Source organism: Marmota monax, unplaced genomic scaffold (genome assembly GCF_021218885.2).
Source record: "Marmota monax isolate L192 unplaced genomic scaffold, Marmota_monax_Labrador192_F-V1.1 WCK01_AAM20220418_F8-fsc00139, whole genome shotgun sequence".
NCBI classification, from domain to species: Eukaryota; Metazoa; Chordata; class Mammalia; order Rodentia; family Sciuridae; genus Marmota; species Marmota monax.
The window spans coordinates 1356597-1373348 of NW_026695226.1; the positions used below are offsets into that span (position 1 = coordinate 1356597).

Sequence of the window (16752 nt, forward strand, 5' to 3'; positions counted from 1 at the left end):
ATGTTCTGTTCATTTTACAATAGAGATTTTTATAAACAGAAAGGGAAAAAAATAATCTTGACAAAAGGTTGGAGGCAGCTGACAAAAAAGCTGTTAGGCACAGTAAGAATAAATTTTAGTCTTAGAAATGTCAGAGAAGGGACTTTAACTGAGGGACAGAGGTGAGAAGGGGAGGAGAAGTGGGTGGTGTTAATGAGCGGTCACACCTGATCACACAGGTGGGATGGTGTTAATGAAACATCCTGCCAGTAACAAAGGAGAGAATCGCAGCCTCAGGTGCTGCCTATAGTCTTGTTTGATTCTTTTTTTTTTTTTAATGCCTTAAAAATCCAGACTGTTGCCAGACATGGTGGCCTATGCCTGTAATCACCTTGAGAAACTGAAGCAGGAGGATCATGAGTGCAAAGCCAGCCTCAGCATCTTAGCGGGGCCCTAAGTAAGTCAGTTAGCCCCTGTCTCTAAATAAAATACAAAAAGTGGCTGCGGATGTGGCTCAGTGGTTAAGTGTCCCTGGGTTCATTCCTCAGCTTATGCAAAAAATCCAACACACACAAAAAATCTGTAAAAGGCAGAGATGGTGTCACGTTAAGAGGATGTATGAAACAACTAACTGAATCTAGGTTCCCACAAATTAGCAAAACTCATAGAAGGAAGCAGTTCATGAATGCAGAAAATTTTAAAAAAAGCAAAAAAAAGTCAAAAGATATGTTTTTACACCAAGGTATGATTTCACCATTGCCTCTTGCATGGGCAGGGAAGGAGCAAGAGCAGGAGAAGACAAGGACTGGTGTCAACCTGCAGGGCTAAGGAGGAAGCACCAAAAACTGGGAGGAGAGGTAGAGGCATTCCAGAAGCAGACAGTGTTTGCTCCTAGGAGTAACAGGTGTGTGCGGTGGGTGGTACTGGTGAAGGAAACTGACCAAATTATATTGGTTTATTGTGTGCATGTTTGAATCTATAACAGCAAATCCCACCATTATAATCACCAATAGTTCATTTATTTATTTTTTTTAAGAAGGAGTAACAGGTTAACTAAGGTCACTAGAGATTTCCATATTCATTCTATTTAACAGTTACATCTAGATGGAAAAAGTTACGGTAACTGGCTGTGGCCTTGTCCTGTCTCTCATCACTGGCATGAAAGAATGGCCCATCTGTCACAATCACTCATCTTGAGCTTCCTGGCAATTGCCACTGGGTTTTGTTTTGTTTTGGTTTTGTTTTATAAAAGAACAGAAAATGCTACAACTTGATTTTGAGGGTGAATCTAACTCATCTGCAAGTCAAGAACACACGAAGCCTTTAGGTCCAGAACAGCAGAACAGGTACAACAAGGGCTGACTGAAGCCGTCATTTGGGACGACCCATTTCCTTGGATTATAGCCTTTGACCGTGTGTGGGGTCTGGTGAGGGCCTCTCCTCTGATGCTGAAAGGACAGGCTTCTAATCTGGCTCTACCATGTTCCACCTATTGGTCCGGGCAGGTTCTCCGCCTCTAAGTACTGACATGAGGCGTAAGTGGACAATAATAGTGCCCACCTCACAGGATTGCTGAAAGGATTGAAGGAAAAACCACTTGCCTGGTATAGAATAGGACCGACTAAATGCTGGGACTACTATTCCCATTCTAGCTGTATATCTAGACTGGAGCTGTCAAAATTTTCAAATTAAAATTTATTATTAATAATAATAAACAAACACCTTGTAAAATGAACTATGATTGGTTAGCTATGCCCTATTAAGTTTAATATAGGGGTTCTCTGGAACTATGTATATAAATGGATATGAAGATACAAGGAGTAGAATAATAGGGAAAAAATTTAACATTTATTCTAGCATATGGATGTTTTTAAAATACCACTTGATAAGTTTTTGAATATTATCCTTTGGTTTTTTAATTTTGTAACAAATATGGTTATATATTTCTTAAATCACAAGAAATAATTTTAAAAATCATCATGCTTTGTTAATTAAGTACACAACAAAAAAATCCATTTTGTTTATGGGTTCTGCAAGGATATGCAATATTTCCTCAAGAATGCGTGAAGTGACTGAACATAAGATGAATGTATGAGCCACAAAATGAACACATATCATACAACCCTTATTTAAATTTAAGTAAGCAAGGATTGCTTTCCATCTTGAAAACAAATATGAATATTCATGAATTTTACATGAGCATTTCTTTTTACTTTATAAATGTTACTTTTTTGTGTATTTTTATAATGTTCACATAACTAAAACATAAGGAAGGCAAACATGTTGTGACAAAAATGTAATATATGAAGTATAAAATTTCTTGTTCCTTACAAACTTAATAATATTTATATCAGTCATCTAATCAAATTGCAGTATTCTGCTGGGTTGAGATCCATTTTTTGATATAAGAATTGTGACTCTCTTACAAATTATTTCAATTTTAACAGCATTTCAAAAATTTCAGTTAACTTTGAGGGAAATTTTATACATGTACATTATATAAAAATTGAATTATCAAAATAATGTAAGTGAAAATCATATTTAAGTCTTTTTTTTTTTTTTGGTAAATGGTTTTTGGCAATAATGTGGCTGAAGGATAATTTGCTCAATTGTGTAGTTCATTTGATATGAAGAGCCAAAGACAATTAAGAACCAAAACTCTCAACCCAACAGGCCCCACAGAAAGGCATTCGTGGCCCTACCCATAACACAGGTCCGCCAGTTCCGGTCTCTAACTAGAGCGCCGGTGGCTTCCACCTCTGAGCGAGAGCCAGAACTGGTGTGGTGTGTGCCTCACCTGGGCCTGTCTCAAACACATCCTCTGAACTCACAAAACCAGAGTCCCCCACAGCAACAACTCGAACTTTGTATGCTGTTCCTGGCATTAGACCCTTTAACCCAAAGAAGGTCCGAGAACCATTTACAATTTCTTTTCTCCATTCTTCTTTGCCTATGGAAATTTTGCAAAAAACAACAAATTTGAACATTTTAAGGGTCCAGAAGTCATATAATGCTTCAAGAAAGGAAAATCTTTACATGCTAAAGATAAAATCTAGGATGCTTAGAGTTATCATTTTAGATTATTATAAATCTGATCATGTTAAATGAATGAATAGAAGACCTACATGAAAATATCCTCAAAAATTTCCTGGATACCTTGTTTGCATATTAATTGCATATATTTCCATTGTGTTAATTCTTCTTTTTAATACAAAGAGAGATTCCTTATCTGCTTTTTGCCTCATGAAACTGTTGAGCTTCTCTAGAAATGTTTATAAAAAGAACTGTTACACATTAAATAGGTTAAATGAACTATGGGAGGGATTAATTTTTAAGGTTCACAAGATGAATTTCTCAGTAAATTAAATGCCTTCAAATTTGTCCAATTTATAGACTCAACATTTCCCAAGTATTGATTTTTCTAAGAGGATAGTTATTTCTTAAAATATTTATTTGTATGATAAAAGCTTAACAGAAAGTTGGACTAAGTTCAAAATTTTGTCCAAATATTCATTGACCATCTAGCTTATTATTATGCAGAGCACAATGAATTAAGCATTTTAATAAACTGGGTTTAATCAACTGGGCTTTAATAAACTGCTGAATATGAAAGTCGCCATCCCCCAGTAGATGTGGCCAGGATGGAAACAGAATGCCAATTTGGGAATATATCCAAATATTAAGACAAAGTTTTAATTTTCTGCAATTTCTTGTAAAATTTTGTTGGATTAGTTTGGGTAAAATGAATACTTTCAAGGCAGTTTTATTTCTGCTACATTAAGATCCAATTTGAAAAAATAAAAATGTCTTCTTTCCTACCTGTACCTACAAATTATTTGTTATTACTCTTATTTATATGTGTGACTTTGGAACCAATATTAAATACTGGTATGAAAAACATCAGATGTAATAGTGCTCATGCCCTTTGTCATTCATAACATGATAAAAGACACTCCTCATTATGTATAAAACATATAGACTGACAGTCGGCTATAATTTTTTCAGATAACTGATTTATAGGATCAAGTTATTTTTCAAAACAATCCACAGTAAATCCTTGGAAATGTTCTTAATCTCTTGAAAAGTGTCCCCCAAATTAAAATCAGGGTAATGAAATAGTTTCTTACTGCCTGCTACACCATATTCAACATAAAAGTTCACATGCTCTGGTCCCTCATACGCCCAACTGATATTGGCACAGGTCTCAGCAGCTGCAGCAGTAAGATTGCTGATCCTGGGACTTACTGCTTGAACTAAACATACAATAGAAAAATAAAACAAACAAACAATCATATTGCAGCACCATACACACAATTTGAAAACAAGTTCAAATGCTCCAAAATTGTGCAAATAAGATTAAGTAAGAATAAATTTTAAAGTTTGGGGTTTGCTCATACCTCACTTTCATTACAGAAAAGTTTTTCATTTGTTAAAAGTATTAAGAAATAAATAATAAGAAATAATGATATGTAATATTAAAATTCATAAGTTCTAATATACAGGTTCTGAACAATGTAAACTGTAATCCATAGATACAGTACCAGGAAATACCACAGTCCTCATTTACAGGTGGATGGATTTCACAACAACCCCAGGAACATATATCATTACAGTACATGCGAGACTTCCAGGCAAAACCCAATACTATGAGGCTATTTCTCAATTATATTTGTCAACTCAGTGCAGGTCTTTAAAGAATTTGTGCAGGAGTGAGAAAGAATGCTCCTTAGAATGTGGCTTTGGACCTGCTTTGAGGTAATGTTGGATGGTTAGAGTATGCTGGAAGAAGAGCTGCAAAAAAGTGCCAAATGTGCTCTATCAGAAGTTAAGAAAGTAGAAATAAAAGGAGTAGGAATTATTTCACTTGACATATCTTAGAAGGCAAGATGATCTTACCTGTTAACCTTTGGTTACATAGCATTTTCTCAAAAAATGTACTACAACTATCTCCTTAAAAATCCAAAGTACACAGTGCATATGGTACTATGAGCTTGCTGAGTAAAGGCATCTCAAGTGATTAAAAATATTATTTGAATATCCTGAGACTGACAATTCTATCAGCCCGATCTCAATATCTTAAACCAAAAATGATAAATTTACAGAAAAGTAACTTACGTCATTAAAAATAAGATGTTTGTTATCTATTAATTTATTACCCACTAATGAAAGCATCAATGGCTTACTCAGACTCTAAGATTCTAAAATTTGCTATATAATTTAGAAGCTAAACACTTGTGCAGAAACAAATGTAATGAAATAGTATTTCTTAGCATCAAAACCATATGTATATTAAAGAAGTGAAGTAAAAAAAACTTGACCTCTGAAATAGAATTCAATAAAGAAGTGAAATAAAAAAACTTGACCTCTGAAATAGAATTCAACAACACATGTTCCTTTTGTGCCTCTTTGTATTAATTATCAGATGCAATAACAGAGAGGAAAATTTGATTATTAAATTATGCAGTAACTAATTTTAGTTTCCTGACACCTTCTTTTTAAATAAATAAACAATGACGGGAATATGATTAATCAACAGAGAGGGTCATAGGGGCATGTGTGTAAAATATCGGTGGCAAAGAACCCAGGCGAACCATTAAATTCCATTAAAAAGTTTTAGAATCACAAAACTGGGGAGTTTAGTCTTGAAGTAATTATAGAAGATGTTCAATGAAGAATCATAGTGAAATACTTCTTAACGGAAAAGCATTTAGCTTTTAGTTTCAAAGATCCAATGTATTATTATATACAGTTAGTACTAAAGTATTGATACAGGAAATGCACATTTGGCTTATTCTTAAAGGAATCCAGATATTACAATTTCCTAAGGTTATGCTGTTTGGCTACTTTTATCGTACAGAATTCTAACTCTTATACCATTTTAAATTAAAATATAAAACACATTAAAAATAAAAATTGGGAGGATTGTGAAGAACTTTCATTTTCCTCCTTTTAGAGAACATCTACTCTGCATGGAAAAGGGAAATATAGATGAGGATGGAATTTCTTGTTAGATTGAAAAACATATTTTAAGGAAGGAAACTCAGAATTACAAAATGTGCCTGAGCAGTTTAAATCATACCATCATTTTATGTAAGCAATGTCAGATTTAGCTTTTTCTTCTTACTTAAACATTATTCTTCCTTTTAGTTGAAGATCCTGATTTTATATTGGGGACTTAATGAGCTTTAGACACTCCATTTTTCCTTGTTCTATAATCATAAATAACTCACAATTCAAGGCAATAACACCCAATAGTAGAATCCCAACCCCCAACTCTTTAAATTTATTTATTTGTCTGTCTGTTTATCTATCTATCTATCTATCTATCTATCTATCTATGTATCTATCTACCTACCTACCTACCTACCTATGGTACTGGGGATTGAACCTAAGGGGTGCTTTAAAACTGAGCTATATCCCCAGCTTTTTTAAAAAAAAAATTTGAGACAGGCTCTCACTAAGTTGCTTAGGGCCTTGCTAACTGCTGAGTCTGACCTTGAGCTTGTGATCTTCCTTTCTCAGCCTTTTGAGTACTTGCAATTATAGGCATGCAACACTGTGCCTGGCTCCAAACTCTTAATAAAGATTTCTTTTAGTTATAGTTTTGAAAATAGGGGGTGGTGTTTTTTCCCTGTGAAATTTATATCCTTTTCAAATATGAAAAGTCAATGGAAAATTCAGACAGAATTCAGACAGGTTACACAGGTGGCCCTGTTGATGCACTTTCTCTGATATACAGCTACAGCACAAAGAAGCCCAGCTTCAATTACAATTATAGAGCAATAAATTATTACAAAACAACTAATGTTTTCAATATATACCTAATCCTGGAATAGAAGCATACATATAAAATAAAATAAGCATACATTTTTTCTACAATATTGTAGGAATTCTGAATTTTTACAACTTTGTCCTTTACAGTCTAAACAACAAATACAATATTATTAAGAGCACTGAAAATAGCTACAGTTCTATTCAAACTCTCTAAAATATGACACATATTTTATAATTTACCAAATGTCTGAATATAAGCAAATTTTTAAGGAAAGAAAAGAAATACATCCAACTTAAGCTCACAAGGGCTGAGCAATTTTGGGTTAAACTCTTATTGCTTTTGTTCTTCTTTCCTTCACCCTATTTGTATTCATTTGTCTGCTACATGCCTGGGAAGAGCCCCTATTGTAGGTCCCTCACTTGAAACCTCTACCTAGTGGCAGGGACTCTGCTGCTGTCTTAAGAACTGAACCAATGGCCAGGCATCAAAGGCTAGAGATCTTTGGTATTGCCATAGGTGAAAGACATATAACAAACAGCTAATCAAGCACCATTCCCCCAACAAGGCTTTCTGACACAGAGAGCTATCAGACATAAAGGAGAACAACAGGCATCCACTCAGAATTGTTTCTATATTTCAGAAGTGGGAGACGTAAGCAGTTTGGTGAAGACAGGATGGAGTAACACAGTTGAGCAGAGCATGCAGGCTGACTGGAAGATCCACTTGTAAGCCATACAGTGAGAGACAGTCCCAAACCAGTCATAGGGTGTTCTAAGCACACAGTGTTGTGTCACGCCAGTCAAGTGTACGCTGTGTTTATAAGGAGTGCAGCTAAGTCAGATGGCAGAAGGAAGCTCAGCTGATCTAATCCCTCACAGGTTGTTTCACCACAGGACTAACAAGCCTAAATTCTTGATAAGTGACATGGCCCCATTGGTCTGTGACAAATCCACAGTTTTGGTCCTGTCTGATCCAGCCAAAATTATATTATGAAAAGCTAAGATTAGGATTTGCACCAGGGATAAGTTGAGAAAAAAATTGGGGGGAGAATTTAATATGTGGCTTTCTACTTGTAAAAATGACTAGAAATTAATTTTAAAGCCATGATCAGTCAAGATCTTCTTCTTTTGGTGGTTCCAAGCATATTTTATTTTATTTTTTACTCATGCTGCACTTCCCCACATTTAACATTGCAAATTAAACACATGTATAAAGTCATGCAGATGAGTTATTTTACCTTTGCCTGCACCTACATCAGGTGGAAGAATACCAGCTTCAATGAAGGGAAACAGAAATAGGACACTATATAGTTAGATGTAACACACCCATGAACATGTATAGATACAAAAAACACTTATAAAAAGCTAATGCATGCAAGAAGAATGAATTGTACCACATCAGGTACAGGGGACAGTACTATGTTGGTGTCCCCAAACTTACCCAGTATGCAAATCCACACATTACTTTATGTGCATTATTCATACTTGTTAGTAAGAAAGCTTATTATATTTTGAACCAAATTTTGGATAAAAATGTTAATTTCTTTTGCAATGGAATATAATCAGTTGAATAATCCTTAAGCATTTTTATACTTTAGAGACATGCAAAACCAGAAAATCTTTTACAATATTTTTGATCATTTTCAATAAATCTAAAATTTTCAGAAGTATTTTTTAAATAAGTAGAGAAAATTTTAATTCCTTTTCTATGTACTTTAGTGGAGCTATTTTGCTTTCTCTTTACCAGATGACATGCCAAAATACTAAATCCATTGCTCAAACACAAAATAAACACAGTATTGAATAACTGTCTTGATTATTTACTAGAAAAACTAAATCAATATGTGGACTAGCAAATTATTTCCAGTGAATCATGATTAGAACTAGAATTGCATATATATGGGTATGCAGCATGTTTGTATATATGTATTACAGGTATGAGTTCATATGTGCATGTGTGCATATAAACTTACATTCAGGAAAAAAACATTGCCTTGAACTTTGAACTCAGGTATGGCAAATATTGTAATTTCTTATTCCCACTCCAAACATTTTAAGTTTTTTCATGTAGGCTTGAAAAAGACACCAAATAGTTATTCCAATATGAACTACTGATTTCACTATATATTGGAATGAGAAATTACAAGTGTTTCTATTAATTAGGTCAAATGGATACTCTACAGTAAGCAGAAAAGAGAAAGCATAAACTGAAGTTAAAGATTTTTATTCCATGATACTTATAATTATATGGATTTTATACATACCCATCTTACCTTCATCGGTAGTTGTCATTGCTTCTTCTGTAATTTGACTTCCTGACCCTGCTGATGTTTGTGCACACAAATAAAACTTATACCGAGTGCTGAAATTTAAATTTTTTAAAGTCCAGCGTGTCTTGTTGGCAGGAATTTTTAAATCTATCAGAGGGCCTAATTCGTGGGTACTGTTAACTGTCAATAAGAAATAACAAACAAGTTCATTCCCCATTAATTGTACAGAATTACTTTTAAATAATTGTGTCAAGCAAAAATATCCATCCTGGTTTACAATGACTTTCATAATCTACTCATTCTTTGCCTAACATAACTAAGTATAATTTTTATAGCTTTTATAATGTTATACTGTATAAAATAGTATAGTAGAGTACAATGCACATAACACGAAAAATGTTTTCTTTTAGTTTATAAACTAGCAGAATTTTATGGTTGAATCATTAATAGCATGTTTTATGCTGTTTTTGCAGGTGGAGTCACCTGTTGTTAAATAACCCCAAATCTTTCTTTTATCAACCTTGAGTCAAAGGAACCTCATTTTAACATTTTATATTCAGAGATAATGCCTACCTAATCTAATTACTGGACCCCTCCCCCCAATCCTACCATCAGAGATCTGTATTATTCCACTGAGTACTTAATTTTTGATAATATATATATATATATATATATATATATATATATATATATATATACACATATAATTTTTCTTTAAAAAGTTAGATTTGAAGTTCCTTCTGTAACCAGTACTTGAAGGTACATGTATATATTCTACAGATAGAAAATAAAAGCCTATATTTTAAGATAACAGTTAAATATGGTTTTTTAAACACATATTTCTTCTTTTCTTTCTCCCAATAACTTACTTGGCTGAAATTTTAAGGTGTATTCAATCAAAATGCCATTTGGGTGACTTGGTGGATCCCATTCCAAAGTGAGAGAGTCCCGTGTGGGATTAACAATCTTCAAAGATGAAGGCGAACTGGGGACTTTTAATGAAAACACATAGTCAATTCAAAAGTATTAAACACTTCAATGTGTATTAAAATAACATAGTTTTTTTCATGTTTACATAATAGATTTAAAGCTTTGGTTTTCAGTATCTTGTGCTTGATTCAGTTGAAAATACATTAATACAAATCTGTGCCGGGAATCTATTTATTGTCTTCTTTTTCTCTAACCATTTCCATTTAAATTCATGAAAACCATTTTTCTCTCAAAATACAAAATGACTGCCTTTATATAAACTTAAATCAAATATTTTTAAAGGACATAGTATTTACTTGATTTATAGAGGGTGTGTCACAATAAAAGCAAACTGGTTACTATGCAAAACTGACTTTACCAGACCTCTGAGGAAAAACAGCTGAATTCTGGGTCATTAAGAACTATTTTCCCCAGCAAAACCAGGTGTCACCAAACAATTGACACTCTTCCTGCTGAGCTTTGGGCCCATGCCAGCCTACCCAGGTGCAGAGCCACTCATACCCTGAGAGCTGACAGCTGCCAGGATCTGGTGCTAATGGACAAAAGCCCAAGGCTGGCACACCCCTGGCCCTGGAAAAGGCCTGATGAGTGTTGGGTTTTCTATAGCAGAGACTGTCAAATGGCCAGAGGAAACATCCTCGTCTTTTATTTACTTCCTCATGGGAATGATGGATGGTGGCACCTCTCCTTCCTGATGGCTGCTTTCCCTACAAATGCATTAATGCGCCCCCACCCCCCCATCCTTATTCTAGCCAGAAACCAGGGAGTCTACCTAGATTTTTCTCTCTGCCTCATTTCCTCCATCTCCTGAGACACTAGTTCCTGGCAACTTCACCTTCTTAACTTCAACCATATCCATACTCTCCTCTCTTCTTCTTTCTCACTTCTCCTCCTTTGCCAGGTCTATCTATAACCATGCCTGGTATATAGTTACAAGCTTCTAAGCTCCCTCAAATAAATAAGTGGTTCTTAACTTTTGGGGATCACAAAGCGCTTTGAGAATCTGATTACATCCAGAAACTCTCTCCCTAGAAAAATATGCATACATTTTGCCTACAATTTAAGGAGGCTCAAGGAGCTTCTTATAAGCTGAAATTGTCCCCCTGAGGGATTATAGTCTACAGGATAAGAGCCTCTGGACCAGTTTCATATTCATAGCATCCCAAACCATGCACAATGTGGGGCCTCCCTTGCTGACCTCCTTTTCTTACCACTTATGACCATGCAATCTGTAGTTTCCTATAGGAGCTCTACTATTTCAGAGCTTTGTGTCAGTCACATCACTTCCTTTCTTCTTTATCCTTTAAACCTCTAATTGTTTCTTCTATGACACCTTCCCCTGAGCCATCCAAAGGACCAGTGTGAAAACCTTGGGTGGAAGAAGCACTGCCTCTCTAAAGGGAAGTGAGATCAAAGACAAGCAATTGTGGGATGGGAACTCAGGACTCAGAGGCTATTGGGCAGCTGCCACATCATGAGCCCTCAACCAGGAGCCAGGACAGCATGCATTTGAGAACTGATTTTATCAAAAAGATTAAGGTATTCACAGAAGCTATCTGGCCCCTTATTATGTCTGACTTGATGCAAAATTCAAAATAGATCAAACCCACTTTAGTGCCTTCTTGAATCTCTCTCCTTCTTAGTATATGATCCCCTCTCTGCCTCACCCACTAGGGTCCCACACTCTTCTTCCCAAATTTCTTTTTGCCTTCTCCTCCATCCACATACATTTGATTTTCCTTTGCTGCTCTCCTGCAGTGGTCCATACTTGCAGGGGCTTTGACTTTTCCTTCATTTTTCCAACTCATTTGGTCAAAACTTTCACCTTCTAATTTAGCTCAACTTCATAATAAATTATGAAAGTGCACTAAGAAAGAAGCTGTAGAAGTCAACCACAACTCTTAGAAATGATTTCCTTTCTCAACATTTTTCTTAAGTATCACATTTAGATCTCATGCTTTTTGGATGAGGCTACTAACACTTAGAGAAGTCACAAAATGTGCCTCAGGTCAGAAAGCTAATAACCCAAATAATCATCAAATTAGCAAGTTTTCAGATAGTGTAAGCAATGGAGAAAATTTTTAAATGAATGGAGAGAGCCCTTTAGGCTCCCTTCTGGAGCCTTCTAAAATGTCCAGAGTTATATGAAGTCTTCAAATCCTTAGGCCACATAGGAGTGACTTTACCACCTTTTGTGTGTGCTGTGCTTATCTCTAGGAAAACCACATTTGGCGTCCAGAACATATTTTACTCGGAGGCCCAACTGTCAGGTAAAACCTCTCAGGGTAGGCCATATGTTCCTGGATCTCAGAGGCATGCCCCCCTCCATACCTCCTTCTGGAGTAGTAAAGACTCTGTCAGGACTGGCTGGGCCCTCCCCTTTCCCATTGACCACACGGACATTCAATGTGTAGTGGCTGAAGGGATCCAGCCCAGGCAGCATGCCATGAGTCTTGCTGCCTTGGAAAGTGAGGATCTTTTTTTCAATGTGGCGTCTGTTTCTTTTGGATGAACTCTGTGCCTTCCAATAGTAAATCTGAAATGGTAAAACAAAACAAGGATGCACAGGGAGGAAACAAGATTCCCCATGCTCACAAAAATACTTGTTTTCCCAGAAAATTCCTGAGGTGCATTTTATAAGAAAACTAGTAGCAAAACTGATGGATATTGATTCTGAGGCAAGAGGAATAGCTGGGTCATACTATTTTGTTACAGAAGTATAAGTGAAATAAATGAAATAGCATGAAACTAGTAAGGTTCTCTCCAGAACATGAGGCAAATGAATAGACAATAAAAATTATTTAAGTCTTTTATTATATAAAGTATTCTAAAAATAAAATTATTAACCAATGTTTATGTATTTTTCCAGAGTTAATACATATTCATGTACAATCATTTAGTTTGACCCTAAAAAATCACAATGAGGCTTTTATTATTTTTTACAGTGTAGGTGAGTTTCTGGGTTACTGAGTGACTGTCCCAAAGCCACAGGGGATCTTCTATTGCAAGTTTAGAGCTTTTCTACTAGGTCAAGCTATATCACTTTAAAAAAAAATGCTTATTTTTAATATTAAATTATTAGACACAGGTTTTGGAGAAATAGGTAAACAAAGTGTTAACTTTGCTAATTAACATAATTGTTGTTTATTAAATTCCTCAATTTTTCTTAGGAATTTAAAGGCATTTTTCAAGACAAGCCGACATGTATAATACAGAATCTAGCCCATGTTAGGTGGGGAAAAATTAACATAATGCAGTACAAAAAGTGGCCTCTAGGAGGCAGTGTTAACAAAACAATGGTGTGTGTGTGTGTGTGTTGCGTGTTTGTGTGTGTGTGTGTTTCTTTTGCTCTCTATCAATCTCTATGAATCCTTTTTCCTATGCATCCCAAGAACAAATACAGTTGATGTTCATAAGAATGACCCAGTTGGTTTATATGATCTTAAAATATAATCTGAATTATTTTTAAAAATGCCTAAATTATTATCAAGATAACTGTGTGTTCAATACATGTGGTTCATATTACTTTGAAATGAGTACAGTTCAATATGTTCTAGTTCTTTAAAAATTACTTTTCCTCATTTTGTACACATTGTTCAGTTGTCACAATGTTAGATTTGGATCATCTATTGGAAAAAAAATGGTGACAACTTTTTTTTCTCTCTTTGGAAGAGTGATATTTGGTGTTAATTCTAGCTGGGGGGTCTTATAGCCTTGCCTGAGGCAATAAACAAATGAGCTCTTGAGTTCAACAGCTCCTGAGGAGAGGAACCAAATAATTCCAACGTTATACAGTGTGTGTGACAAGTGGCATTTGCCAATATCCTGTTACTAAGGGGAGACCATGAAATGTCTCCCACCACTTACCCGATAGCCTTGTAGGTGTCCTCGAATACTTTTCAGAGGTACAGGATCCCAGTGCACCTCCGCCAAGGTGCTGTTCACCACATTCACGTGTACATTCCCGGGAGCCACCATAGGGACTAGAAAAAGGATAGGGGAAGGGAGTAGAAGTATCAGTGTTATTTTGAATTTCATGCAAAAAAAAATGTCTCTATCTCTAATAAGTTTTATCTGAAACATGTCCCAGCCTATTTTATAGATTCTATAGAATCTTATTCTAAGGACTGTTCAGGATTGAAAGTTGAATTTTTGGTTATCTTTATGAGAACAACATTTTTTTTTAAAGTAATCCCTTTCTTACATTCTGAACTTCTTTGTGTGTGTGTGTGTGTGTGTGTGTGTGTGTGTGTGGTGTATGTGGTTCTGGGGAATCAAAGCCAGGACCTTCACATGCTAGGCAAGCACTCTACTACTGAGGTATAGACAGTCCCAGCCCTGAGCCTCCTATTTCTTACATAGCAAACTTAAATTCAGAGTAATTAAACAAAATAATTTCACCTTTCTCCTTTGCAAACCTAAGCATCTTTGGAAATGGCCTTGGTTTACACCTTGGTAGGTTTCTTTGGCTGGGGAAGAGTAAAAAGGAAATGGTAGGAGGCACTTACGGTCTTCTCCAGAATGTCCCATGATTACAGCTGGCTCTGGAGCAAAGCCCACGTCATTCAGGGCCTGAACTTTTATCAGGTATGGGACAAAGGTTGGTGTGCCGGAGACAATATATTTGGATACATTTGCCACCACCACAGATGTCCATTCATCATCACCATCTTTCTGGCGCCAGCTCACTTTGTACTGAAGGCCTGGCCCATTAGATTCAAAACCATTCAGGGGCTATGGGAAAAGCCAAAGAACCTGAGCTTACAAAACAGATCAACTGCATAACCTTTTATGGGAACAACAAATCCAATTCCCAGACTTAAAGCGAGAATTGAGACACTGAAATACAAGCTATTCACCATTTTCTCCAAGGACCTCTTATCTTTTTTTTTTTTTTTCATTTGTGATGAGATTTAAGACTTGTTTGGGATCAACATTTCAAAGATTGCAAATTACTATCTTAAAGCAGTAAATACCACAAAAACCGTTCAAAGCCTGGCTGCATAGCCAAGGGTGGGTAAGTCTTAAAACATTTCAGTTTCTAGATTCCTTTATACATTTATGTTTGTATGATAGTATATCATTACCTGTTTTATTTGAAGACTGAAACTTATGAACTATTGCCCTGTTTATTAAATAAAGTTAATCTGTCATACTATCCTAAAATAATATATATATTTGTGTATATATATATATATATGTATATACATAAGTATGTACACATTTGTATACATATAAGTATATGTAAGTAACTAAGGTTTAAGGATTATATGAGTTAATATTTTATTTTCCAAATCCAAAAAAATACATAATTACTGTTACTACTAATAAATCAATAGCTTGATGCATGTGCTTCAGGTAGTTATCTTATAATAATGACAATAGTAGCTACTATTTTTGAATACATATATGTGCTAGGCATTATACATGTTCTACATGTATTATTCCTTTAATCTTATGCAGTTGCTTCTATTGTTATTCTCATTATACAGATGCCTAACAGATGTTCAACAACTGGCTTAAGATCGTACTATAAGTAGCAAGCTGGATTTGCACTCATTTGTTTTGGCTTCAGGGATCAACCTTTTTAACTACTACACAATAATGCCTCTTAAATAAAGATGAATGTGTGAAATTGGATTTTAATGAAGAAGAAATTATTTTAAAACAACTTTTTCTTTTCACTCTAAAAAGATTGAGGAAAGTTGAAAGCTTCATAGCTCACCTTCCATGTAATCACCAAATTATCAGGCTCTGAACCCAGTCCTTCCACAGCCGTGGGATTTTTATCTGGTTCTAGAAGTTAAGCAGCCACATATGTGTAAGCTTTGGTCATTTGCAAAGAGTGGGAAACTTCTGTATTCTATTTCATATCCCTGAAGTCCACCCTACCTGTGGCTTTTGTCAGATACTGTTCAGACGCCTCACTGGGCAGGCTCCTCCCGATGCTGTTCACCGCCATCACTCGGAAGGAGTAGTTCACATAAGGAGACAGCTTCAGCTGGGCTGTGGTCTGTGTTCCAGAAACTTCAGTTTGGTGGTGCCACAGCCCTGCCTCATGCATTGCATCTTCATATTCAATGATGAATTCTGGGCATAACACATACACACACACACCACAAACCCAAGACAGTGATTTCAGTCAACCTAGGGGTAAGTTGTAGCCATAAGTAATAGGGCAATCAAGAGTAGTCAAGCCAAGTGCAGTGGTGCACCCTGTAATTCCAGCGGCTAGAGAGGCCGAGGCAGGAGGATTGTGAGTTCAAAGCCAACCTCAGCAAAAGCAAGACACTAAGCAACTCAGTGAGAACCTGTCTCTAAATAAAATACAAAAAAGAGCTGGGGATGTGGTTCAGGGGCCAAGTACCCCTGAGTTCAATCCTCGGTACTCCCCTACCAAAAAAAAAGAGTAGCCAAACATGGATTAGTTTGCTTTGAAAAAAAATTCATTAGAATATTTTTATTTTAGGGTTCTTTCATTACCCTCAATACCAAAGTGCACTCAATAGTACCTAGTATTCTTTCTCTAGCATGCTGAGTTTAGTTTAGTTAAAACTATTTAGAATTGATCCATATACTCCAAGGAAAAGTTTAAATATATGAAAAGATGATCAATTTTTCATAATTGAAGGAATTAAAATAAATACAATAAGGTGTCACTTTTTACTAAACATATTGACAACAATCAAAGGCTTAACACATCTTGTTGACTGCCACAGAGAGAAAGAAGCATTCTCAG

The 16752-nt window shown here is 35.6% G+C and overlaps 1 protein-coding gene across 31 annotated transcripts in view; it reads right to left on the reverse strand.

The window, feature by feature from the left end:
• Nucleotides 1–16752, reverse strand: part of Nrcam (neuronal cell adhesion molecule) — a 277119-nt gene that overhangs the window by 12511 nt on the left and 247856 nt on the right. For 11 of the 31 annotated variants that reach the window (XM_058576091.1, XM_046435384.2, XM_058576098.1 and 8 more), the window contains 10 exons: nucleotides 15906–16103; nucleotides 15739–15809; nucleotides 14522–14747; nucleotides 13881–13996; nucleotides 12345–12549; nucleotides 9893–10015; nucleotides 9018–9203; nucleotides 7992–8027; nucleotides 4107–4232; nucleotides 2777–2929 (listed from right to left, as the gene is read on the reverse strand). In XM_058576091.1, the coding sequence (XP_058432074.1) occupies nucleotides 2777–2929; nucleotides 4107–4232; nucleotides 7992–8027; nucleotides 9018–9203; nucleotides 9893–10015; nucleotides 12345–12549; nucleotides 13881–13996; nucleotides 14522–14747; nucleotides 15739–15809; nucleotides 15906–16103 (1440 nt within the window). The remainder of the gene's footprint in view (nucleotides 1–2776; nucleotides 2930–4106; nucleotides 4233–7991; nucleotides 8028–9017; nucleotides 9204–9892; nucleotides 10016–12344; nucleotides 12550–13880; nucleotides 13997–14521; nucleotides 14748–15738; nucleotides 15810–15905; nucleotides 16104–16752) is intronic. The other 20 variants (XM_046435378.2, XM_058576112.1, XM_058576115.1 and 17 more) reach the window with 6 other exon arrangements.